The sequence below is a fragment of the Mytilus galloprovincialis genome, chromosome 3 (assembly GCF_965363235.1).
Source record: "Mytilus galloprovincialis chromosome 3, xbMytGall1.hap1.1, whole genome shotgun sequence".
In the NCBI taxonomy this organism is placed as follows: domain Eukaryota; kingdom Metazoa; phylum Mollusca; class Bivalvia; order Mytilida; family Mytilidae; genus Mytilus; species Mytilus galloprovincialis.
The window spans coordinates 21,812,687-21,838,261 of NC_134840.1; the positions used below are offsets into that span (position 1 = coordinate 21,812,687).

Consider the following 25,575-nt stretch of genomic DNA (forward strand, 5'->3'; position numbering starts at 1 on the left):
TTCACTTGGAAAATTGATTATGTTTGCAGTTTATTCTTGTTTTTGGGTGTCTTAAAAAACTATCTGCTAATTGTGTGAAGTTTGCTCCTCATAGGAACAGTAATTGTAAAAATGTATCATGCGACCAACTAATGATATCACATGGTTGCCTTAATTTTTAAGCGCTGTTCTCCATATTTGTATTTCCTAGCTATAATTGTATAAAGAAATTGTCTACTGGTCAGCTCAGGTTATATATCAAAGGCTGTTGATCATGTAGTAATTATTTTCAGGTATTTGTTATTCTCTCTGTCTGGAATCATAGTTACTGATTGAAATATTGTAATTTTGCAATAAAAATCGTCAGTATGGAGCCGGTTGATGTCATTATGAGAAATAAACAAGAGAAGAGAAAATTAATATGTTCTCTTAATAACAAGATCATATGGCAAATGAAGTCAATTAAATTATTCTAAGTAATATTAGTGTAGACCAGTAGGTTTGGATGTCAATAATATGCACTATAAATATTCCCTTACTGAAACTAATTTTAATGAAATTAATTGTCTGCACAATGTTCATGAAAATTCCAAGGACGTGGTACAATTCAGTGGCAATTGTAATCATGTTAGAAGTTTTGCTTTTCCCTTTTTTAATAACATTTATGTACATTCATTGGTTATACCTTTAGGCTTAAAACACCCTGAAAATGCCAATTGCTGTTTTACAATGTAATACCAGAGGCATATTTGAGGGGGGGGGGGGAGCTGACCCAGCCCTCCGTTCTTTACTTTTATCACTCCATATTGGCTTTCAAAGGGACCCCTTTTTCTAAATCCAGGATTCGCACCTGAATACTTCAACTTTTCGAACTATATATGAAAAAAGTGACCTTACATTAATAAAAAAAAACCTGCCAAAGGTCAGCTTTAATTGATAAATTGTACCTTAGTTTCTTAATAATTCTAACAGAATAGAGCCTTGAGTTAATAATATCATTATCATCTAAAGTCAATATTTTTCAATATTGAATCATATTCATTCATGCATCATTTAAATTATATTTAACAATGTAATGGATGGTATACTCTTATTTATGAATGTCAATTTTATTCATTTCAATTCTACTGTAGCAGATGTTCAATTACTTCCACAAAACTATTTGATAGTTGTTCTTGTTTAGGCAGGCAGTTCATATTTTGTAGTTCCTACATATAATAGATATGAGTTTTGGTTTCTACAAATGAGTACATAGGGCAGGCCAGTAAGAAAATCGTAGTTAGTAAATCTGAGTACTTAATTTTATATTTGATATCTCAGAGTACATTAATTTTATAATTGTGTTTCAGAGTTCATTTAATTAACAGTTGGTAACTCTTGGTGCTTTTAGACAATTTAGAGTTAACTTTTATTAACTGTTGGTATCTCAGGGTACTTTTATTCACAGTTGTTATCTCAGGGTACCCGTACTTCTAATCACAGTTGGTATCTCAGAGTACTTTTAAAGCTTGTTCACAGTTGAATTGGTATCTCAAAGTTCTTTTGTTCACAGTTGAATTAGTATCTCAGAGTACTTTTATTCACAGTTGGTACATGTATCTCTGAGTACTTTTGTTCACAGTTGAATTGGTATCTCAGAGTACTTTTATTCACAGTTGGTATCTCAGGGTACTTTTATTCACAGTTGGTATCTCAGGGTACTTTTATTCACAGTTGGTATCTCAGGATACTTTTATTCACAGTTGGTATCTCAGAATACTTTAATTCATAGCTTGTATCTCAGTGTACTTTTATTCATCACTGGTATATATCCCATGATCAGAGTACTTTTATATTTAAATGAAAAATGTTAAAAAATTAACAGGCTTTCATTAATAATTGATGGTTCATATAGAATCAAGATTGGAATAAATTGATTGTCTTAGATTGCTTTAAATAGCTATGATTTAGAATTTGATATTTAAAAAGAAAACATTTAATACATTTGAATTTCAAAGACTTATATATGATTTATCTGTTTGTTCCGGCTTAATATGTTGATTTCTTTATATTATGTAACACTTGTACTTAGATGTGCTCTTTATATGTTTTCAAAGCTATTTCCAGATTCATGTATAGGTAAACCATCATTCTTACAAGCCTAATTGTTGACACATTGTAATTTATAGAGGATCTTAAAATGGATACAATACATTGGATAGAATATTATTTACGTAAAATGCAGCTTATATTTGGATTCAAAAAGAAAAAGACATATATACAGTTGTTAATTTCTGAGTCATTTGGTATCTTGTGGATGTGGAGAGTTGTCTTATTGGCAATCATACCACATCTTCTTATTTCTGTATAAAACTAATTGTTGGTTTCTGTCTCATTGGCATATATTGAAAACACCTTTTATTCATCAAAAAATATAGATATCATTTAAAAAACTAAATGAATTCATATATCAAATTATGATATATGTACTTAACTGTAAACAAAAACATCTGATAAACATATATTATTTTGAATATTAAGGGGTAAATGATTCTCAGTTCTTCACCCAGTTGTTTAAACACAAGAACAAACTACAGACAATGCACAAATAGATATATGCAATTATAATTTTGTCTGATTGTCCATGTTGCAACAATGTATATTTAGATAACTTTTGATTATAGTGTAGTTGGATTGCTGTCTTTACTGTAAAGTCTTCTTTAATTGATATTTAGGGAGATTTATACTCAAAATTAAGATGTTTGACACGACTGGTTTGCAATGTGGAAACTTTGTTTATATAAGAGCTAACTCCCAAATGTGTATTTTCTCTTGGAAAATAGAAATTTAAATTGCCTTACCATAATTCAAGAAGTGATTAATCAGTTGTTAAGAATCTTTCATAAGGATTTTGGACTGCTGCATAATTCCTAGGAGAGAAACATTCTTGTGTTAACAAAGAGATGCTAAATATAAGTAGAACAGGGTTCTTGCTAGTTTCGTTTTAGTTGTGCAGGGGTAATGACTTTCCAATCACTATTAGTGAGAGTTTTGCCAAAACCTCGACTGTGAAAATACATTAACTAGGACGTGATGATGATTTATTCTGAGAAAAACAATGTACACAAATGTTTGTAAGGAATATTTTCAAAATTTTATTGTGATTAAGACAAGCGCCGTTTTGGATGACAGGGTAAGTTTGTACTTTTAATTTCTGTTGATACAAATGAAACATGATTATAGGAAAATTAGATGCTGAAGAAAAAAATATAATGCAGTCATTTCTAGAACGGAGATTAAAAATAATGAGGAATAATCAGTAAACATACAAAATATTATATATCATTGATAAATATGCTTTGGCAAATTTTGGATTCCTAGATTGCTGCTACTAAAACATATCATGCCTTAATGATATCAGAAATGCAGTTCTCTGATGTAATTCTTTATCTGCTCAAAACATGTTTACAGTCAGCGAGAAGTACACATTTACTTCCTACCTTATCTCTTATTTAATTAAATAAACTGTCAGAAACAATATGAAGGTTTTTTGCATAATTATTTTGCAGAAAAAGACAAACATAACAAGTCTTGAAACAATATGCATCTACAACCATACACAATATATGATCATAAGTCAACTCCAGAAATATTGAATTTTGTGTACACAATATGCCTTCATCACTTCCTACCTTATCTCTTATTTAATTAAATAAACTGTCAGAAACAATATGAAGGTTTTTTGCATAATTATTTTGCAGAAAAAGACAAACATAACAAGTCTTGAAACAATATGCATCTACAACCATACACAATATATGATCATAAGTCAACTCCAGAAATATTGAATTTTGTGTACACAATATGCCTTCATCATACTTTAATTGACACAAAAATGTTACTAAAAAATTTACATTGTTTACATTGTTAAAGATCCAAGTACCACTTGAGGAGCAGGAAGTATACTCTTCCTTTCAGGAGTACTCGAGCTCACCTTTGTTTTTGATAGGGTTCCTCTTGATCTTATCTTTAGTTTACTGTGGGATGTTTAGTGGATTGTGGATTGTTGATTGTTAGCTAGGTCTTTTCCATTTTGTCTACCATTGTCTACTGGAAGTTTTTTTTCTTCTATTTTTTGAAAGACCTGGCAGAAAAAAACCATCTGTAAACAAATTTTGTTGTTGATTGTAATTTTTTCACAATAGAATTGATGTAGGAAGGATAAAATTTGAATGCAAGAAACAGGCATAAAAATACATTATTTTCAAGCTAACAAGAAGGTAAATAAACAAGTATCAAACCTATATGAAATATGTGTCAACAGTGGCAGATCCAGCCATTTTAAAAAAGGGGGGGTTCCCAACCCAGAGTAAAGGAGGGGGGGGGGGTTTCCAACTATATTCTCCCATTCAAATGCATTGATCGGCCAAAAAAAGGGGGTGGATCCGCCACTGGTCAATGATGATGATAGATATGAGAAAACATACATCACAGCTATGTATAAAGTGCTACTCTTTACTCACGATAAACATCTCAAATGGAGACACCCCTTTCACCTTTTGAAATTGATCCCATTTATTATATATCTATATCTCAGTGAAATGAAAATTAGTATTGACCCGGTAATCTTTAAACTATATACATTTCCTAATTAGAGGAGATGAAATTTTTCACGTATCATCAAATGTTGATTAATTAATTTCTATATCGAACATAGCAGTAACGAATCTTTTTTCCTCAATGTTCCAATATTTTTCTGTTGCTTTAATTACTGGGATCTATATTTTCTGTTTAAATACTTAATTGTTCCATAAACTGATTTTGCTATTGATTTTTAATACTGTACTTTGGAGACTAACAATTCAAATTCAATTTTTATCAAAATTCTAGCTTTAAAACCAGGTTAAACTCACCATTTCTTACATGATAAAACACCTGTACCAAGTCAGGAATATGACAGTTGTTATCCATTGGTCTTATGCCAATGAGACAACTCTCCATCCAAATAACAATTTATAAAAGTAAACCATTATAGGTCAATGTATGGCCTAAAACACGGAGCCTTTGCTCACACCGAACAACAAGCAATAAATTAGGGCCCCAAAATTACTAGTGTAAAATTAAACCATTCAAACAAGAAAACCAACGGTCTAATCTATATAAAAAACAAGAAACAAGAAACACATATAAAATGTATACAATATATGACCATGAAAAATAAGAAGTCAATGATGATGATCTCACTAGGAAAAAAACACTGAGAATGTGGTATCATTTTGATTTACTGCTTTTGTTAGTGGTGCATAGAAAAACCACTGAAACCATTGAAAAAAAAGAACATACAGTTACATGCATTGATGGACTCAATTTAGTATCTGACATATAGATGCAGTTAATGCTGAGTTTAGGAAATTAATTTTCAATGGTTCATGACAAATAATAAATATGGTAATAGTGTGAGTGAAAATAGTCCATCTTGAATACCAGCAATTTTAACATGTATAGTCTACATACAAAACTATGTAATTAGTAATTATTTTGTTTTTGTACAGAATATGCATGAAATAATTTACAAGTGTTGTTGAGCATACATCAATCCATAAATCAATCAGTCAGTTTTTGTTATCTTAAAAATCCATAATATAAAGCAATGGTAATTAAGTGCTGGGAAAAACAAGCTGTAATTTATTTGCTTTTTTATACGACCCCAAAAAAATTTTGGGTTCGTATAATGGTATGATGTCGTCGTCTGCGTCGTCTTCCGAAGACACTTTGCGGATAATTACTTTAGTTTAAGTGAATAGATCTTAATAAAATTTTTTCAGAAGGTTCAATACCACAAAAGGAAGGTTGGGATTTATTTTGGGGGATGATGGTCCGAACCGTTTAGGAATTAGGGGCCCAAAAGGGGTCAAAACAAGCATTTTTCTAGTTTCAGGATAGTTATTATAACTTGTTTACCAGTATTTCAATTGCTCTGAAAGTATACTGCAATGTTAAAAATCACAAGTAGAAGGTTTGCATTCATTTAAGGGGTTATGGGGCCAAAGTTTAGGAATTAAGGGCCAAAAAGGGTCCAAAACAAGCATTTTTCTAGTTTCCAGACAATACCTTGTGTGTAATTGCATGGATCTCTCTGAAATTGTACCACAATGTACCATATAACAAAGGGGAGGCTGGGATTGAGTTTAAGTGTTATTGCTCCAAGGGGGGGTTTCAATAAATTGGGGGGGGGGGGTCTCAGTTTACCATTTTTTTAAGGGATTTTTTTTTTTTTTTCAACATTTTTCAAATTTCAAATTTTGAAAAGTTTCAATAAGAAATATTCAATTGCACAGTATTGTGCAATAGATGTGTTAGATCTTGAACCACATTAATTTTGTGGCAAAAACCTATATTATGTCAAAAATTTCATCACAATCAAAATTCAGAGGGTATCAAGCTTGAATATTTTGACCAAATTTGTCCCAACTGTTCAGGGTTCGACCACTGGGGTCGTATAAAGCTGCGCCCTGCGGAGCACCTGGTTTTCCTCTGTTTTCAATCATATTTTGTTGAAAATAAGCTTTAGGTTTAGGCAGATATATATATTTTTGTAGGGAAACAAAGTTTTAAATATTGAGTAAAGTTATGCTTCATTAATTAATTCGTTGTGTTGGTGTATAAAATGACTGTATTCAGGAGTGTATAGAACTGAACACCAGTGTGGAAAATTCCATAAACACCATTTACCAAGATAACTATTATAACTTTCTTTCACCGATTCTTACGTATATACATGTATATATATAGGTTCTTTATGACTTGTTCCTGCAGGTTACTACTAATAATGTTAATTGGACAGTGGTTATTGTTCCAATCATAGTGTTGTGAGACAACTCTCTCTTTCCTGCCGCTGTTACAACAACTCTCTCTTTCCTGCTGCTGTTGCAACAACTCTCTTTCCTGCTGCTGTAACAACAACTCTCTCTTTCCTGCCACTGTTACAGCAACTCTCTCTTTCCTGCTGCTGTAACAACAACTCTTTCTTTCTTGCCGCTGTTACAACAACTCTCTTTCCTGCCGCTGTTACAACAACTCTCTCTTTCCTGCTGCTGTTACAACAACTCTCTCTTTCCTGCCACTGTTACAACAACTCTCTCTTTCCTGCCGCTGTTACAACAACTCTCTTTCCTGCCACTGTTACAACAACTCTCTTTCCAATGCCACTGTTACAACAACTCTCTCTTTCCTGCCACTGTTACAACAACTCTCTCTTTCCTGCCGCTGTTACAACAACTCTCTCTTTCCTGCCGCTGTTACAACAACTCTCTCTTTCCTGCCGCTGTTACAACAACTCTCTCTTCCTGCCGCTGTTACAACAACTCTCTCTTTCCTGCCGCTGTTACAACAACTCTATCTTTCCTGCCACTGTTAGAACAACTCTCTCTTTCCTGCCACTGTTAGAACAACTCTCTCTTTCCTGCCACTGTTACAACAACTCTCTCTTTCCTGCCTCGGTAACAATAACTCTCTCTTTCCTGCCGCTGTTACAACAACTCTCTCTTTCTTGCCACTGTTACAACAACTCTCTCTTTCCTGCCGCTGTTACAACAACTCTCTCTTACCTGCCACTGTTACAACAACTCTCTCTTTTTTGCCGCTGTTACAACAACTCTCTCTTTCTTGCCACTGTTACAACAACTCTATTTCCTGCCACTGTTACAACAACTCTCTCTTTCCTGCCACTGTTACAACAACTCTTTCTTTTCTGCCGCTTTACAACAACTGTCTCTTTCCTGCCGCTGTTACAACAACTCTCATTTTCCTGCCACTGTTACAACAACTCTCTCTTTCCTGCAAAATAAATGTATTTTATGACAACAGACTTTAATAACTAGTTCCTAAATTCTTGAAATAGAAATACATGAATTTAAAGTACCTGGAATAACAAATTGACAATTTTAGATATTTGCATCTATGAAAATCTATGATTTTACATTTCTCTTTTGTATCTTAATTTAGATAAGCAAATATTTTTTTTTTTTATTTTTTTTTTTTTTTGGAAACTTCAAGAAAATAAATAATTAAAGAATATAACACTTAGTAATCCAAATATCTATAAATATGAGATTAGACATTCTAATTAGTGAGATGAGTGTTATACAAATTTATGTTAAAGAATTGATTTTTATAGATCTTTTTGATGAAAATTAATGTGCAAGAATTCTTTTTTATTGACATATTTCACAGAAATAATAAACAGTGTGATCAACAGAATCAGGGTATTGATTGAGCTGATTGGCGAGCTGATTGGCATTCACCTGACTGTAATCACCTAAGGTCTTTGTCACGAACTTCTTCTGTTATTAATGTTACTTCATCAGCTTTCATCAAAAATAGAAAAGTACTACACATCAACGTGACAACAAAGCCGATTGAAAGGATCACATGTTAATGATATTAGTTAATTAAGTAAAAAGTCATTTGTTTAACAAGTCTTCATTGTGTCTGGTTGTTTCTCTGACCAACATGCCTTGTGCAAATACTGTGGGAGACAGTCTTAAAATTTCAGCAAGTAAAACAAGGTAGGGTGTAGATATGTGTGTGTCTTTTCACTGTGCCTTCATTTTTTTGTGAGATTATTTTTCCTTCTCTAGTTCTTGTCATTTATTTATGAAAAGGCAAGTATCAAGATTTATCTAGTCAAATTTGTAATTAATTCATCTGATATATTTATATATCTAAAATTACAAATATTGTTTATTAGGTACTATAGTGGAATGAATAAATACTAAATAAAATGTTGATGTAAATTATAAAATGATTTAATTTGCATTAAAAGAATTAAACTGAAATAATTTATTTTAAATAGCCTTTGAACCGTTGTCCTATTATGTTTTTAAAATACAAATGCAAAAAAAATATTATTATTTAGAGTTGAAAGAGAGATATTTACTGGTATACAATTACTTTTTGTTTGACTTTGTTATTGGAGGTTTAGGTAGGAGAAATGATAGTGGTTACCAGAGTTGAGAGTTGAACAGCAGACAACTAAGAGCCAATGCACCTGCATGTAGCTAAGGAATCATTTAGTAATTGATACATGGTTTTCATGTAAACAAATTAGATACAACAAAGTATTCATTCAGTGGTTTTACTGGAAATATAAAAAAAAACTTTTGTTAGTTTAGAGTTACCTATGTTCTAGATGATTTTGAATAATGTTTAGGATATATTATTATGGATTAAAGGCATTTAAAATATTTTTGAAGATAATGCATTCCATTTTACTTGTGGACATTTTACAAAATAAGGAATGAAGGACTAAAGCAGGAACAAATGTGGGAGGGTGGAGTAAGGAGTGTAAAAGTTCAAATAAAAGGTCAAGTGTTAAAATTAGCACTATTTCATCTCAAAAGCCCTACTAAAACATTTACAAGTACAAAATGTTAAAAATAAACATAAGTTGTTTTAATTACATATATTTAATAGGTATGTCAATTAACTTTAAGCATCACTATAGCAAGTGTTCAAGTTCTGCCGTCAATTATTGGGTAATAAAGAATGTACAGTAATTTAAACAATACCTGTACATTTTTCAAAGAGCATTGCATTTGACTCTGCAATATTTGAAGATTTTTTAAGCATCATCTGTGATGTTTAGAGGTCAAGAACAAGTAAAGCACATATAAATATAAACACAGCTATAAGCTTTAAGAAACTCACACTCATGTTATGGTCTGTCTTTAGATCTGCTATCACCGAATCTTCTGAATATATCAACTTCAAGTACTAAAAGATAATTGTGTTAGTGTAAGGCAGCTAAACATTATTTCTGAAGGTAAAACTTTGTGGGAAAATAGTTATTCAGGAATTGAAATTAATAACCCATATGATGTTAACCCCAGTGGAAGTGTTGAATGAAGATATGTGCTCTTTATTTAAAAAAAAAAAAAAAAAATAGAAGGAAAAAAAAAATGATTCATCAAAAGATGAACTGTAAAAGCAACATGTCTTTTGACTTTTAAAAACACAAGCTGCTTTGGTAGTTACACAAATAATGTTAATATTTTTATGTAAACAAATACTACTTTTGAAAGAACAGTATACAGCAATTTGGAAGTTTGATTATTTGAAATCTTGACCTCATTCAGTGGGATGGGTTTATGGGGAGATTTATTGTGAATTGCAGTAAACTTGTTTAGAGTTATATGGTCTTCCTACAGATCCAGAACAAGTTTGATGTTAATGTACATCTAAAGTATCAAATATTATTTTAAAGGGATTTATATATTTGCATTAATACTGAAAAAAACAATTTGATAAAAAGCATTAAAATGATTTAATTTGCATTAAAAGAATTAAACTGAAATAATAATGCCTCGTTCACAGGGACATTTAATTGGAATTGAATTTGAATCGAATTCGCTAATCGCGTTCACACACTCGTCTTTTTTAATTCGAATTGATTGGAATTAACTATTTCGAATTAATCTCAATTCACATTAGAAATATGTTTTGGTTAATACGAATTAAAAGTTAAGGTCGTTTGGACAGTAAAGTGAATTTGACACGCATTTCAATTTGAATTAGAATTGACGTTACGACGTAAAACGTTTTGAATGCGAATTAAACTAATTCGAATTACGTGTGAACTCAACATTAATTTTGAATGGTCTTCAAACCATTGTAATTTTATGTTAACAAATGTGTTTCAAACAAATACAGTTGAAAGATACTTACTATTATACAATAACACAAGGTTTGGTGGTGGGTGTTGGTAGGAGAAATGTAAGATAGTGGTAGAAAATACTGAGGATAGATTAGATTAAAACTTGATACATGTAAAAAATTGACACTTACAGAATGTTAAATATTTCTGTCAATTCAGTGCAGACTATTGTAAAATAAAGAAATTGTATTATTATATAATATATGTGCCATCTTCTATACCTGTGACATAATAAAAGACGTATTTAATGTATTATTATATAATATATGTGCTATCTTCTATACCTGTGACATAATAAAAGACGTATTTAATGTATTATTATATAATATATGTGCCATCTTCTATACCTGTGACATAATAAAAGACGTATTTAATGTATTATTATATAATATATGTGCCATCTTCTATACCTGTGACATAATAAAAGACGTATTTAATGTATTATTATATAATATATGTGCCATCTTCTATACCTGTGACATAATAAAAGACGTATTTAATGTATTATTATATAATATATGTGCCATCTTCTATACCTGTGACATAATAAAAGACGTATTTAATGTATTATTATATAATATATGTGCCATCTTCTATACCTGTGACATAATAAAAGACGTATTTAATGTATTATTATATAATATATGTGCCATCTTCTACACCTATGACATAATAAAAGACGTGCACTTGACTTACTAATAACTAGGCAATATTTATTGATCTTTGCAACCAACATCCATGATATTTGCAGGTTAGTAGGTCCCATACATGTATATATAGATTTTAAGCAGAACTATAAGTTCTAAAAACTCTTCTTTATTTTTTCCATGGATGTATTTGTATAAGGATGACAACTTTGCTGCTCTTGTTTTTGACTTTTTCCATATGACCAGTGTTATATTAAAGTTTCCTCAAATTTGTGACAATCTTGATTGGTTCACACTTCAAGTATAGGTTTTTGTATCTGACATGAGTGTTTGTATCTGACAATCAACTTCAAATAAAATAAATTGTTTTTTTTCAGAGTTTTCAAGAAAAGCAGTCCAAATGCAAAAGTAAGTATTGATTTACATATAATAAATTACACCTGAAGAAAACCAGTGATATTGTTGCAGTATTTGGCGATTGGAAATTAACAAACTTGATACAGAAAACAGTAATACCTAATTGACTTTTTGTAATTTGCCATATCTGTCTTTTTTCAATTACTTCATTTTTATGCACCGGCCATAGCGGAGGAGGCATTAAGTTTTACTCTTGTCCGTCTATACGTACGTACATCCCAAAGATGGTTTCCGTTCTTTAACTTTAGTTTGCATCAACCAAATGTTATGAAACTTATACAAAATGTTTATTACCACAAAACGTGTCAATTCAAGTTTGAATTTTGGTGGCATCACATTTACCCCTGATGCCCTTTCCAAATGAAAAAAATGCTGAATTTGTTGTTTGCGTTCTCTAACTTTAGTTTGCCTCAACCAAATGTTATTAAACTTATACACAATGCTTATTACCATAAAATACAGATCAAGTTTGAATTTAAGTGGTGTCACTTAAACCATTATGAGTTATGCTCCTTTACAAATGGAAAAATATGAATCTAATATCTGTTCTAAAAATATCAATGATGTATTTGTTAAAATTAATTTTAAAATTGGAGTTATCTTCCTTTGTCCATAATTATAGTTCAATCAACTACAACCCATGCTTTATACAATGCAATGTTCACTGAAAATTTTAAAACAATCTTTACCCTTCAGTGCTTACAAGCACTTTGATTAATGTTCTTCAGTTTTGTCCCTTTATAACTTTATATGATATGCAATCCAGGGCATCATCATCTGTTAGTGGTGGATCCTGCTGGAGGGTTCCGGGGGTTCGAACCATCCCCTGGGACATATCGTTGGACCCCCATTGTCCTGGGTTGGGAACCCCCCTTTTTTAAAATGGCTGGATCCGCCCCTGATCTATGTCCCATGAACACATTCCCCATTTTGTTAAAGTTATAGTGGAAGATAGATTTTTTGTTGACAAATAAAGTCATGTATTGACAAAAATAATTGCCAACCTAAAACCACAGTGTTTTTGTAATATTCCAATTTTGTCTCTTCTTTACCAAGTCAAAAACTTAAGACTCATTGATACTGTTAGAAAGCAACAATATACATTGTATTTGTAATTAGGTCAGTTTAAGGGAAACCCCTTATATTAGGTCCATAAAATTGGTACACCGTTTAAAAGCATTGGAATATCTCACTATCATGAGGATTATTTAGCATGCCTCTTTATGTCATGATTTAAATTAACTTTATGTATGTAGGACTCTAAAGTGCGATGGTCACGCTAAAGTGCGATGGTACTCTAAAGTGCGATGGTCACGCTAAAGTGTGATGGTCACGCTAAAGTGCGATGGTCACACTAAAGAGCGATGGTATACACTAAAGTGTGATGGTCACGCTAAAGTGCGATGGTATACACTAAAGTGTGATGGTCACGCTAAAGTGCGATGGTATACACTAAAGTGTGATGGTCACGCTAAAGTATGATGGATGATTGTTTGCTAAAGTACGATGGAACAATGTGGTTAGCTTCGAGGCTGGAAAATATAATACATAGATATTAAAAAAAAAAAGTCTTTTTGCAAAACTTGGGATGCTTAGGTATACCATAGCAAGTGATAGACTTTTTCTTGTGGAGAGTTGTCTCATTGGCAATCATACCACATCTTCTTTTTGATATTTATGATTTACCTGTAGGCTTATGTGATTGTTTCTAAATTTAGAAGACTGACCACATACTAATTGCTAAAAATGTAATTTAGATGTCACGAAATAATATATTTCCTGTAAATAAATTTTTAACAATTCGAAGGTATTGGATATTAATATACATATAGATTGCCGTTCACACAGTTTAAAAAAAAAATATAAATGTAATCACCTCCCCTTACAGTCGTCAGTTGCAAATTACAAAATTGGGTCATTGTCGAAATAAGTAAAATGTATTTGTAGAATGCTTTAATTAACCTGCGAGAAAAAAGCGAAGTTCGTTGAGCTTTCTTTTTTTTTTTGTAGCAAGTACAAAAAACATGCTATATTTTCCAACAATGTATAAATTGATGTTTTAGTCGACAATTTATAATTTACGCTTTAAATTTTAATTTATTTAACCGAAGTTACTTTTCAATAAAATCGACAATACTTTCAATGGGACGACCACAAAGTAAACTGTAATGTCAACATTCTCAATTTTATCTTCCGACATGTTACATATTTGGTTTGTGTGAACGACTGTTAACGTCATAATCAAACTACGTTTTTTACGTCTATACCTTCGCGGACCATCAGACTTTAGCAGATAGAGGCATCGCACTTTAGCGTGGCCATCATACTTTAGCGACCCCATCGCACTTTTAGAGTCCTACATATATATCTTTACTTACTTAGTTTGCATTTTAAAGATTATTATTAGGTCAGTTTAAGGAAAAACACTAGTGGTAGGTCAATGATATTTGGTATGCAGTTGTGTTAGAATAGGCACATCTGCTACGAGGACACAGTTATCTCCCTTTGTTTTTTGTTGTCAACAAATAGAGTCCCTAAGTGTGAACAGTGTATAACTCATTCATGGCATTTGGTATGGATGCTGTGAACATGGTGAATGGCAAAAAATTGTCTGTATAATTGATTTGGAGTTTATAAGTGAAAGGTTTTACACTAGAGCAGTATATTGACCTTCAGAGATGAAAACATTTATGATTTACTAATTAAAACAATTTACTCTATCATGTAATTCCTATGTATTAATGGTTCAGCATATGATCAGAAGATGTTAATTGCATTTGACATTTTATCTGCTGTGTTCTGATGAGATAGAGAAATCAATAGATATTTTCTGTAATATCTGAAGGGCATTACCAGGGAAAAGAAATTATTAAGCATCCTTAATACAAAAATGACAAAATATTATCAATTTGAATAATTGGTTGTTATGAGTGCCAGTATCTTACACTTCAATTTTGACTTTGTTCAGTTGTATGCTGGTATGCCAAAGTTATTTCACATGAAGTCTTTTCAATACAGTGACTGAACAATAAGGATCATGCATTCTCATTTGTAGAATCTTGTCATTCGGATCGCTTTATATTGAAATTGAAAGAGTTGTTGCAAGTTTCTTAACATGTAGAGAGTATGGCATTCTCTCTACAGCGTAGACATATTAAACAGCCCCATTCTGACTGGACTAGACTTTATATTTATACATTCTACACTGCCAAAGGGACATCCAACTGTGGCAAGGGTTTTATTGTAGGTTGGATGAAGACCAAGTGTAAAGCTAGTTTAAAGCCAACAACTATAAATTAAAAAAAAAACGATATAAGGGGGAATATAATGATATACAATTCTGTCTATTACTCCAAACACTTTGAATGATAGACTAGTGTAGAAATGACATTTGTTAATTAAAATGTTTTGATGAGTTCACGTGCATCTACAGATTATAACGTTATTATTTTTTTTATAATAAAAAAAACATTTGTGCAAAAATTACGTGTAGACATGTGCTTCAAAATGCCTAACTGCATCTAAACTTGGATATAAAGAAAATGAACAAAATGTCATGCATTATTTAAACATATTAAAAATCATGGCTGTGCTAATGCTGTGCCATTTATGAAGTGTACAGAGGAGGAAAGACTCACACCTTATATAGATATATAATAAAGTGTATATGATATGGCTTTTTCAATATCGATAATCCACCTGGCTAAGTTCTAGGGATTACATTGGTGTCTTAGGTTGATACTGGTGTTAATATATTAAAAACGCCATATAATACTCTCTATATTTATCACATCATAAAAATGTGATAATATCAATGTGATGTATTTTTTTTATATGATTCCATTATCTTTCAGATTACAGCCTACCTGGGAAAAAGAGATTTTATAGACCACATAACACACATAGATCCTATAGGTTAGTGTGAATAAAAAGAACATTTTTTTTTGCTTACACAGAATTAAGCATTCATCATGAAATATAAAAAAAAAAAATCAGTCTTCAATTTTTAGCTCACCTGGCCTAAAAGGTATAGTTTAAAAAATGTGTGGCGTGACCCTGCCAACCAACCAAAATGGCCGCCATGTCTGAAAATAGAACATAGGGGTAAAATGTAGATTTTGGCTTATATCTCTGAAACCAAAGTATTTAGAGCAAATCTGACAGGGATAAATTGTTTATCAGGTCAAGATCTATCTGCCCTGAAATTTTCAGACAAAACAGACACCCTGTTGTTGGGTTGCTGCCCCAGAATTAGTAATTTTAAGGAAATTTTGCAGTTTTTGGTTATTATCTTGAATATTATAATAGATAGAGATAAACTGTAAACAGCAATAATGTTCAGCAAAGTAAGATCTACAAATAAGTCAACATGACCAACATTGTCAAGTTACCCCTTAAGGAGTTATTGCCCTTTATAGTCATTTTTTAACAATTTTCATAAATTTTTGTAAACTTTTGTAAATTTGTAGAATATATTTTCCACTGTAATTACTGGGCCAAGTTCATTATAGATAGAGATAACTGTAGCAAGAAGAATGTCCAGTAAAGTAAGATCTACAAACACATCATGATCACCAAAACACAATTTTGTCATGAATTTATCTGTGTCCATTGTTTAATATGCACATAGACCAAGGTGAGCGACACAGGCTCTTAAAAGCCTCTAGTTTTATATGACTAAACAAATTAATTTGTATTTATTAAGTCAATTTGCAAGTGCAGTTTGTTAGATAGTTGTTTTTTGTGTTACGTCAAGTGACAAATATTTCACGCATATTGAAGATAACATATATTCTACAATGAATAATGATAATCAATACATATATCCAGTAAATATGGTAATCCATTTGTTAATTGTCAATGCAGAAAAAAGATTTCAGGAATTACCCAAAATATTGAACAGTACAACAGAACACACAAACCACCATAGGTTGCAGTACTGCCTTCTACATTGAGCAAAACCCATACTGCATTAAAAGATATAAAAGGCTGCATCATAACAAAATCATAACCGTTATGCCAGGGGGTTCTGGGGTTTCGTACTGAAAACAAATAAGCACTGTTGAAGTCAACATTCTGTTTGAATTGTGACTGTTAAAGTTGAGTGTGTGAGTCCAAATAATCCCCCCCCCCCCCGTTTTTTTTTTTAATCAAAAAACAGATCTTAATAAAGTTATGATAGAAAAACTGACTTGAAAATTGGTTAATAATGATGTGAATGAAAACTATGAGAATCTTGGTTGAAATACTGTAAATTCAGAAATTATTGCGAAAAATGTGACAGGGTTATAATGGCAATAATTTAAACTCACATTTTGAATTTTTGTTATATAAAGTAAACAGGATTCTTCTCATTATCGCAAAAATCAAAATCGCATTTTAGTCTAAAATGACAAAACCACAATGATAAATAAATGCATAAAAAAATTTCTGAATTTTCAGTAATTTAATGTAAAAGTAGGTTTCATGCACCAATTTAAATTTGAGCCAAGATGAATGTTTTCTGTTTTCTGTTTTTTTTCTTTAATTCTTCATGTCGTGGCTTTGTAAAAGTGTGTGTAGATCATATATCTATTATAAAATTGTGTTCAAACTATAAAATTCTAGCAATCTTTTAAATAAGACACATACATCTAGGTTAAATGATCAAGATACATTTATGACATAAAGTTTGCTCTATATACACAGAATCTTTTTAAAATAAAATAAAAATCAATTTAAGCCTGAATTTAACATTCTTTTATAATGTGAAGTTTAATATCTGTTAATCATGGTGAAATGAATCCTTTAAAGTGTTGATTGGTTTGAAGAAACTTTACAGAAAATTTCCCAGGGCTTTGGTTCTAAATATCAATATAGAATAATGAGACTGTTATAATGAAACCATTTCTAATCTTAGGTAATTCTGGCACTATAAGACTGATGTTAAATCTAGGAGTACGGTCTCAGTAGAAACATTGCTTTTCAGGTTGCTTTGATAAAACTGAAACACAAATGTCATTCTTTTTAAAATTGAATGGTATTTTATGTTGAAACAGAAATAAATCAGCCTCTTTTGTAAGATGTTTTGTGTAGGATTACTCTGTTTATAAATACTGTCAGAATGGTTTCTGTCAGATCAATATAAATATAGGATATAAAAAAATTATGCAATAAGATAAACAATAATATAAACAAACTAATTGCTTTATTCAAATCACAGTGCAAAGTCCTAAGTGTTCAAATCATAACAGAATATAAGTGCAAACGACCTTCAATTATCCTTCAATTATCCTCCATCAAAATTATCACCATTACAAGTATTATGTATGCATAAGAAATTACACAACTTAAACAATTATCGTTCAATATAAACATAAAAACCATAGCTATTTATGATAAAGATGAAAAATAGTATTTAAATGTACAAAAATATATTTTAATGATTCCGTTATCCATTTGTATGTGCAAACACAAAACGGGTGACAAAAAATCGAGGATAACTTATACCAAAAAAAAAACCCAATGAGTAAAGAACATATATAGCAACAAAAACACAATGAGTATAGAACATAAGGCTTTCTCATATGACAAAACATCATACTCATTAAAAACCTTCTGTAATGACAAAACAAAAACAGGCAGTAGCTCTTAAAGCATTCTGTTTTGACAAAACAACTATACTCATTTAAGCTCTCAAACATTCTGTAATGACAAAACAATAACTAACAGTAACTCTAAAGTGTACCTCTCAAACCTTTTGTATCCAAAACACAACAATACTTAGTAGCTCTCAAACCTTTTGTATCCAGAACACAACAATACTCAGAAGCTCTCACACCTTTTGTATCCAAAACACAACAATACTTAGTAGCTCTCAAACCTTTTGTATCCAGAACACAACAATACTCAGAAGCTCTCACAACTTTTGTATCCAGAACACAACAATACTCAGAAGCTCTCAAACCTTTTGTATCCAGAACACAACAATACTCAGTACCTCTCAAGCCTTTTGTATCCAGAACACAACAATACTCAGTAGCTCTCAAACCTTTTGTACCCAGAACACAACAATACTCAGAAGCTCTCAAACCCTTTGTATCCAGAACACAACAATACTCAGAAGCTCTCACACCTTTTGTATCCAGAACACAACAATACTCAGTACCTCTCAAACCTTTTGTATCCAGAACACAACAATACTCAGAAGCTCTCAAGCCTTTTGTATCCAGAACACAACAATACTCAGTAGCTCTCAAGCCTTTTGTATCCAGAACACAACAATACTCAGTAGCTCTCAAACCTTTTGTATCCAGAACACAACAATACTCAGTAGCTCTCAAGCCTTTTGTATCCAGAACACAACAATACTCAGTAGATCTCAAACCTTTTGTATCCAGAACACAACAATACTCAGAAGCTCTCGAACCTTTTGTATCCAGAACACAACAATACTCAGTAGCTCTCAAACCTTTTGTATCCAGAACACAGCAATACTCAGTACCTCTCAAACCTTTTGTATCCAGAACACAACAATACTCAGTAGCTCTCAAACCTTTTGTATCCAGAACACAACAATACTCAGTACCTCTCGAACCTTTTGTATCCAGAACACAACAATACTCAGTACCTCTCGAACCTTTTGTATCCAGAACACAACAATACTCAGTAGCTCTCGAACCTTTTGTATCCAGAACACAACAATACTCAGTACCTCTCAAGCCTTTTGTATCCAGAACACAACAATACTCAGTAGCTCTCAAGCCTTTTGTATCCAGAACACAACAATACTCAGTCGCTCTCAAACCTTTTGTATCCAGAACACAACAATACTCAGTAGCTCTCAAACCTTTTGTATCCAGAACACAACAATACTCAGAAGCTCTCAAACCTTTTGTATCCAGAACACAACAATACTCAGTACCTCACAAGCCTTTTGTATCCAGAACACAACAATACTCAGTAGCTCTCAAACCCTTTGTATCCAGAACACAGCAATACTCAGTAGCTCTGAAACCCTTTGTATCCAGAACACAACAATACTCAGTATCTCTCAAACCTTTTGTATCCAGAACACAACAATACTCAGAACCTCTCAAACCTTTTGTATCCAGAACACAACAATACTCAGTACCTCTCAAACCTTTTGTATCCAGAACACAACAATACTCAGTAGCTCTCAAACCTTTTGTATCCAGAACACAACAATATTCAGTACCTCTCAAACCTTTTGTATCCAGAACACAACAATACTCAGTAGCTCTCGAAACCTTTTGTATCCAGAACACAACAATACTCAGTACCTCTCCAACCTTTTGTATCCAGACCACAACAATACTCAGAAGCTCTCACACCTTTTGTATCCAGAACACAACAATACTCAGAAGCTCTCAAACCTTTTGTATCCAGAACACAACAATACTCAGTACCTCTCAAGCCTTTTGTATCCAGAACACAACAATACTCAGTACCTCACAAGCCTTTTGTATCCAGAACACAACAATACTCAGAACCTCTCAAACCTTTTGTATCCAGACCACAACAATACTCAGAAGCTCTCACACCTTTTGTATCCAGAACACAACAATACTCAGAAGCTCTCAAACCTTTTGTATCCAGAACACAACAATACTCAGTACCTCTCAAACCTTTTGTATCCAGAACACAACAATACTCAGTAGCTCTCAAACCTTTTGTATCCAGAACACAGCAATACTCAGTAGCTCTCAAACCTTTTGTATCCAGAACATAGCAATACTCAGTAGCTCTCAAACCTTTTGTATCCAGAACACAACAATTCTCAGTAGCTCTAAAAGCTTTTGTATCCAGAACACAACAATACTCAGTAGCTCTCAAACCTTTTGTATCCAGAACACAACAATACTCAGTACCTCTCAAACCTTTTGTATCCAGAACACAACAACACTCAGTAGCTCTAAAACCTTTTGTATCCAGAACACAACAATACTCAGAAGCTCTCGAACCTTTTGTATCCAGAACACAACAATACTCAGTAGCTCTCAAACCTTTTGTATCCAGAACACAACAATACTCAGTACCTCTCCAACCTTTTGTATCCAGACCACAACAATACTCAGAAGCTCTCACACCTTTTGTATCCAGAACAAAACAATACTCAGAAGCTCTCAAACCTTTTGTATCCAGAACACAACAATACTCAGTACCTCTCAAGCCTTTTGTATCCAGAACACAACAATACTCAGTACCTCACAAGCCTTTTGTATCCAGAACACAACAATACTCAGAACCTCTCAAACCTTTTGTATCCAGACCACAACAATACTCAGAAGCTCTCACACCTTTTGTATCCAGAACACAACAATACTCAGAAGCTCTCAAACCTTTTGTATCCAGAACACAACAATACTCAGTACCTCTCAAACCTTTTGTATCCAGAACACAACAATACTCAGTAGCTCTCAAACCTTTTGTATCCAGAACACAACAATACTCAGTAGCTCTCAAACCTTTTGTATCCAGAACACAACAATACTCAGTAGCTCTCAAACCTTTTGTATCCAGAACACAACAATACTCAGTAGCTCTCAAGCCTTTTGTATCCAGAACACAACAATACTCAGTACCTCTCAAACCTTTTGTATCCAGATCACAACAATACTCAGTACCTCTCAAACCTTTTGTATCCAGAACACAACAATACTCAGTAGCTTTCAAACCTTTTGTATCCAGAACACAGCAATACTCAGTAGCTCTCAAACCTTTTGTATCCAGAACACAACAATACTCAGTAGCTCTAAAAGCTTTTGTATCCAGAACACAACAATACTCAGTAGCTCTCAAACCTTTTGTATCCAGAACACAACAATACTCAGTACCTCTCAAACCTTTTGTATCCAGAACACAACAACACTCAGTAGCTCCAAAACCTTTTGTATCCAGAACACAACAATACTCAGAAGCTCTTAAACCTTTTGTATCCAGAACACAACAATACTCAGTAGCTCTCAAACCTTTTGTATCCAGAACACAACAATACTCAGAAGCTCTCGAACCTTTGTATCCAGAACACAACAATACTCAGTACCTCTCAAGCCTTTTGTATCCAGAACACAACAATACTCAGTAGCTCTCAAACCTTTTGTATCCAGAACACAACAATACTCAGTACCTCTCAAACCTTTTGTATCCAGAACACAACAACACTCAGTAGCTCCAAAACCTTTTGTATCCAGAACACAACAATACTCAGAAGCTCTTAAACCTTTTGTATCCAGAACACAACAATACTCAGTAGCTCTCAAACCTTTTGTATCCAGAACACAACAATACTCAGTACCTCACAAGCCTTTTGTATCCAGAACACAACAATACTCAGTACCTCTCAAGCCTTTTGTATCCAGAACACAACAATACTCAGTAGCTCTCAAACCTTTTGTATCCAGAACACAACAATACTCAGTAGCTCTAAAAGCTTTTGTATCCAGAACACAACAATACTCAGTAGCTCTCAAACCTTTTGTATCCAGAACACAACAATACTCAGTACCTCTCAAACCTTTTGTATCCAGAACACAACAACACTCAGTAGTTCCAAAACCTTTTGTATCCAGAACACAACAATACTCAGAAGCTCTTAAACCTTTTGTATCCAGAACACAACAATACTCAGTAGCTCTCAAACCTTTTGTATCCAGAACACAACAATACTCAGAAGCTCTCGAACCTTTGTATCCAGAACACAACAATACTCAGTACCTCTCAAGCCTTTTGTATCCAGAACACAACAATACTCAGTAGCTCTCAAACCTTTTGTATCCAGAACACAACAATACTCAGTACCTCTCAAACCTTTTGTATCCAGAACACAACAATACTCAGAAGCTCTCAAACCTTTTGTATCCAGAACACAACAATACTCAGTAGCTCTCAAACCTTTTGTATCCAGAACACAACAATACTCAGTACCTCTCAAACCTTTTGTATCCAGAACACAACAATACTCAGAAGCTCTCAAACCTTTTGTATCCAGAACACAACAATACTCAGTAGCTCTCAAACCTTTTGTATCCAGAACACAACAATACTCAGTACCTCTCAAACCTTTTGTATCCAGAACACAACAATACTCAGAAGCTCTCAAACCTTTTGTATCCAGAACACAACAATACTCAGTAGCTCTCAAACCTTTTGTATCCAGAACACAACAATACTCAGTAGCTCTCAAACCTTTTGTATCCAGAACACAACAACACTCAGTAGCTCTAAAACCTTTTGTATCCAGATCACAACAACACTCAGTAGCTCTAAAACCTTTTGTATCCAGATCACAACAATACTCAGAAGCTCTCAAACCTTTTGTATCCAGAACACAACAATACTCAGTAGCTCTCAAACCTTTTGTATCCAGAACACAACAATACTCAGAAGCTCTTAAACCTTTTGTATCCGGAACACAACAATACTCAGAAGCTCTCAAACCTTTTGTATCCAGAACACAACAATACTCAGTAGCTCTCAAACCTTTTGTATCCAGAACACAACAACACTCAGTAGCTCTAAAACCTTTTGTATCCAGATCACAACAACACTCAGTAGCTCTAAAACCTTTTGTATCCAGATCACAACAATACTCAGAAGCTCTCAAACCTTTTGTATCCAGAACACAACAATACTCAGTAGCTCTCAAACCTTTTGTATCCAGAACACAACAACACTCAGTAGCTCTAAAACCTTTTGTATCCAGAACACAACAACACTCAGTAGCTCTCAAACCTTTTATAATGAAAAAAGATATACTCATTATTTATATATCCTGAATTCCATTATGATTTTGGTACTGTTATTAGGTTTGACATATATATGTAAAATTATATGATTGTTGATGTTTTAAATCGATCTAATGTCTACCCTAATTTGTCCCATTGGGCAGTTATCTATCTTTACTTTGTAAGAAAAGATCTACTGTCAAATCAGGCATTTAAGTTTTAATTATAAAATGTCTTAAATTTAAATGTATAATTGATGTTATTTCAGATGGTGTAGTCCTGGTTGATCCAGACTATTTGAAAGAAAGAAAAGTTTTTGCACATGTATTGGCAGCTTTCCGTTATGGCAGGGAGGACCTTGATGTCTTGGGACTTACATTTAGAAAGGACCTTTTTCTGGCCTCCATGCAAGTTTATCCACCTATTAAAGACCAACAAAGACCACTAACAAGACTTCAGGAAAGATTAATCAAGAAACTAGGTCCAAATGCTTATCCTTTCTTCTTTGAGGTAATTTTACAGTTATTATTTTCTTTTAATTTGGAATATGAATGAAGATTTGGTATGAGTCTTATACATATTTGGCTCATTATATTTCATATTTTTGGATTTTAGTGAATAGTGATAGATGTATTGTTATAAAAAATAAAACTAAGAAGATGTGGTTTGATTATCAATGAGACAACTCTCCACCAGAAACCAAATGACATAGCAGTTTACAACTAAAGCTTGCCGAATGGCCTTCAGAAATGAATAAAACTCATGCCCCCTCAATTAGCTATTGAAGGCCCTGATTGACAAATGTAAAACAATTCAAACAAGATAACTTAACTCTCTTACTTGTGTACAAAACAATAAACAAAAACAGATAGAAAAGACAACAACTAACAACCTCTACAGTATAGGCTCCCGACTTGGGACATACAGAATGTGGCAAGGTTTTAAGATGTTTGCTGACTTCAAATACTTCTTTTGCCAATATATTAAAGAAATATTCATATTAAATTTAACTCCCTTTCAATTTTGACCATTTTATACGACCGCAAAAATTGAACATTTTTTGGTCGTATATTGGTATCACGTTGGTGTCATCCGAAAACATTTGGTTTTCACACTTTAACTTCAGATTCTTAATTTTTGGTCCTGTTTTCAAATTGGTCTACAATAAGGTCCAAAGGGTCCAAAATTAAACTTAGGTTGATTTTAACAAAAATTGAATTCTTGGGGTTCTTTGATATGCTGAATCTAACCATGTATTTAGATTTTTTATATTTGGGTCCGGTTATCAAATTGGTCCACATTGAGGTCTAAAGGGTCCAAAATTGAACTTTATTTGATTTCATCAAAAATTGAATTCTTGGGGTTATTTGATACGCTGAATCTAACCATGTATTTAGATTTTGGATATTGGACCATAATAGGTAATAGTCCAATTCAAATTTTTTAAGTTTTTGAGTTTAAGTTCTTAGACCACATTCATTCTGTGTCAGAAACCTATGTTGTGTCAACTACTTTATCACAATCCAAATTCAGAGCTGTATCAAGCTTAAATGTTGTGTTTATACTTACCCCAACTGTTCAGGGTTCAACCTCTGCTATCGTATAAAGCTGTGCCCTGTGGAGCATCTGGTTGAATGTGGCTATAAACATCAACCTACATAAATCCTAGCTTTCCTTTACTCTGATACTTGTAAGGCCATGATAATTTGTTCAATATCTTTATATGCATGTATGCATGTACATAAAACTCATGTTGAGCCGGTTTAAAACTTTTTAATCAGCAAATATAAGAATAACTGTAAAAGAATTTCAGATGTTAATAATAATTAATCTTTAAGGAATTGTTTTTAGTTCAACATAGCTGTATTTTGAAATAAAAGTGAATGATATTTGTATGTGAATAATTGGAGACATTTACTGGTTCATTTGTCAATTACTGCTCAAGTTAACACAATAAACTGTGATTAACTTCATTTCTTCTCAAACATTGGAAATCAAATTGTCTTTTAATTCATTTATGTGCAGTGTTACATTAAGATGGTAGCAATAGTCTATTTCATCTATTGAATTGCCACAACATGTTTGATTCTGACAAAACGTAATCTGATTAAAT

At 32.7% G+C, this 25,575-nt stretch overlaps 1 protein-coding gene and 1 long non-coding RNA gene across 4 annotated transcripts in view; one reads left to right on the forward strand and one right to left on the reverse strand.

Moving 5' to 3' along the window:
• Window positions 1–25,575, forward strand: part of LOC143067415 (beta-arrestin-1-like) — an 87,504-nt gene that overhangs the window by 27,878 nt on the left and 34,051 nt on the right. Inside the window, exons 1-4 of one of the 3 annotated variants that reach the window (XM_076240673.1) lie at window positions 3,092–3,151; window positions 11,697–11,727; window positions 15,591–15,651; window positions 23,731–23,972. In XM_076240673.1, coding sequence (XP_076096788.1) covers window positions 3,144–3,151; window positions 11,697–11,727; window positions 15,591–15,651; window positions 23,731–23,972 — 342 coding nt within the window. In that variant the 5' untranslated portion in view covers window positions 3,092–3,143. Of the gene's footprint in view, window positions 1–3,091; window positions 3,152–8,366; window positions 8,526–11,696; window positions 11,728–15,590; window positions 15,652–23,730; window positions 23,973–25,575 lie in introns of those variants that run through there. The other 2 variants (XM_076240672.1, XM_076240671.1) reach the window with 2 other exon arrangements.
• Window positions 1,209–4,112, reverse strand: LOC143067417 (uncharacterized). Its single transcript, XR_012975947.1, has 3 exons — window positions 3,953–4,112; window positions 2,820–2,888; window positions 1,209–1,805 (listed from the first exon to the last, which is right to left on the reverse strand). It is a non-coding gene; the product is annotated as an uncharacterized LOC143067417 (long non-coding RNA).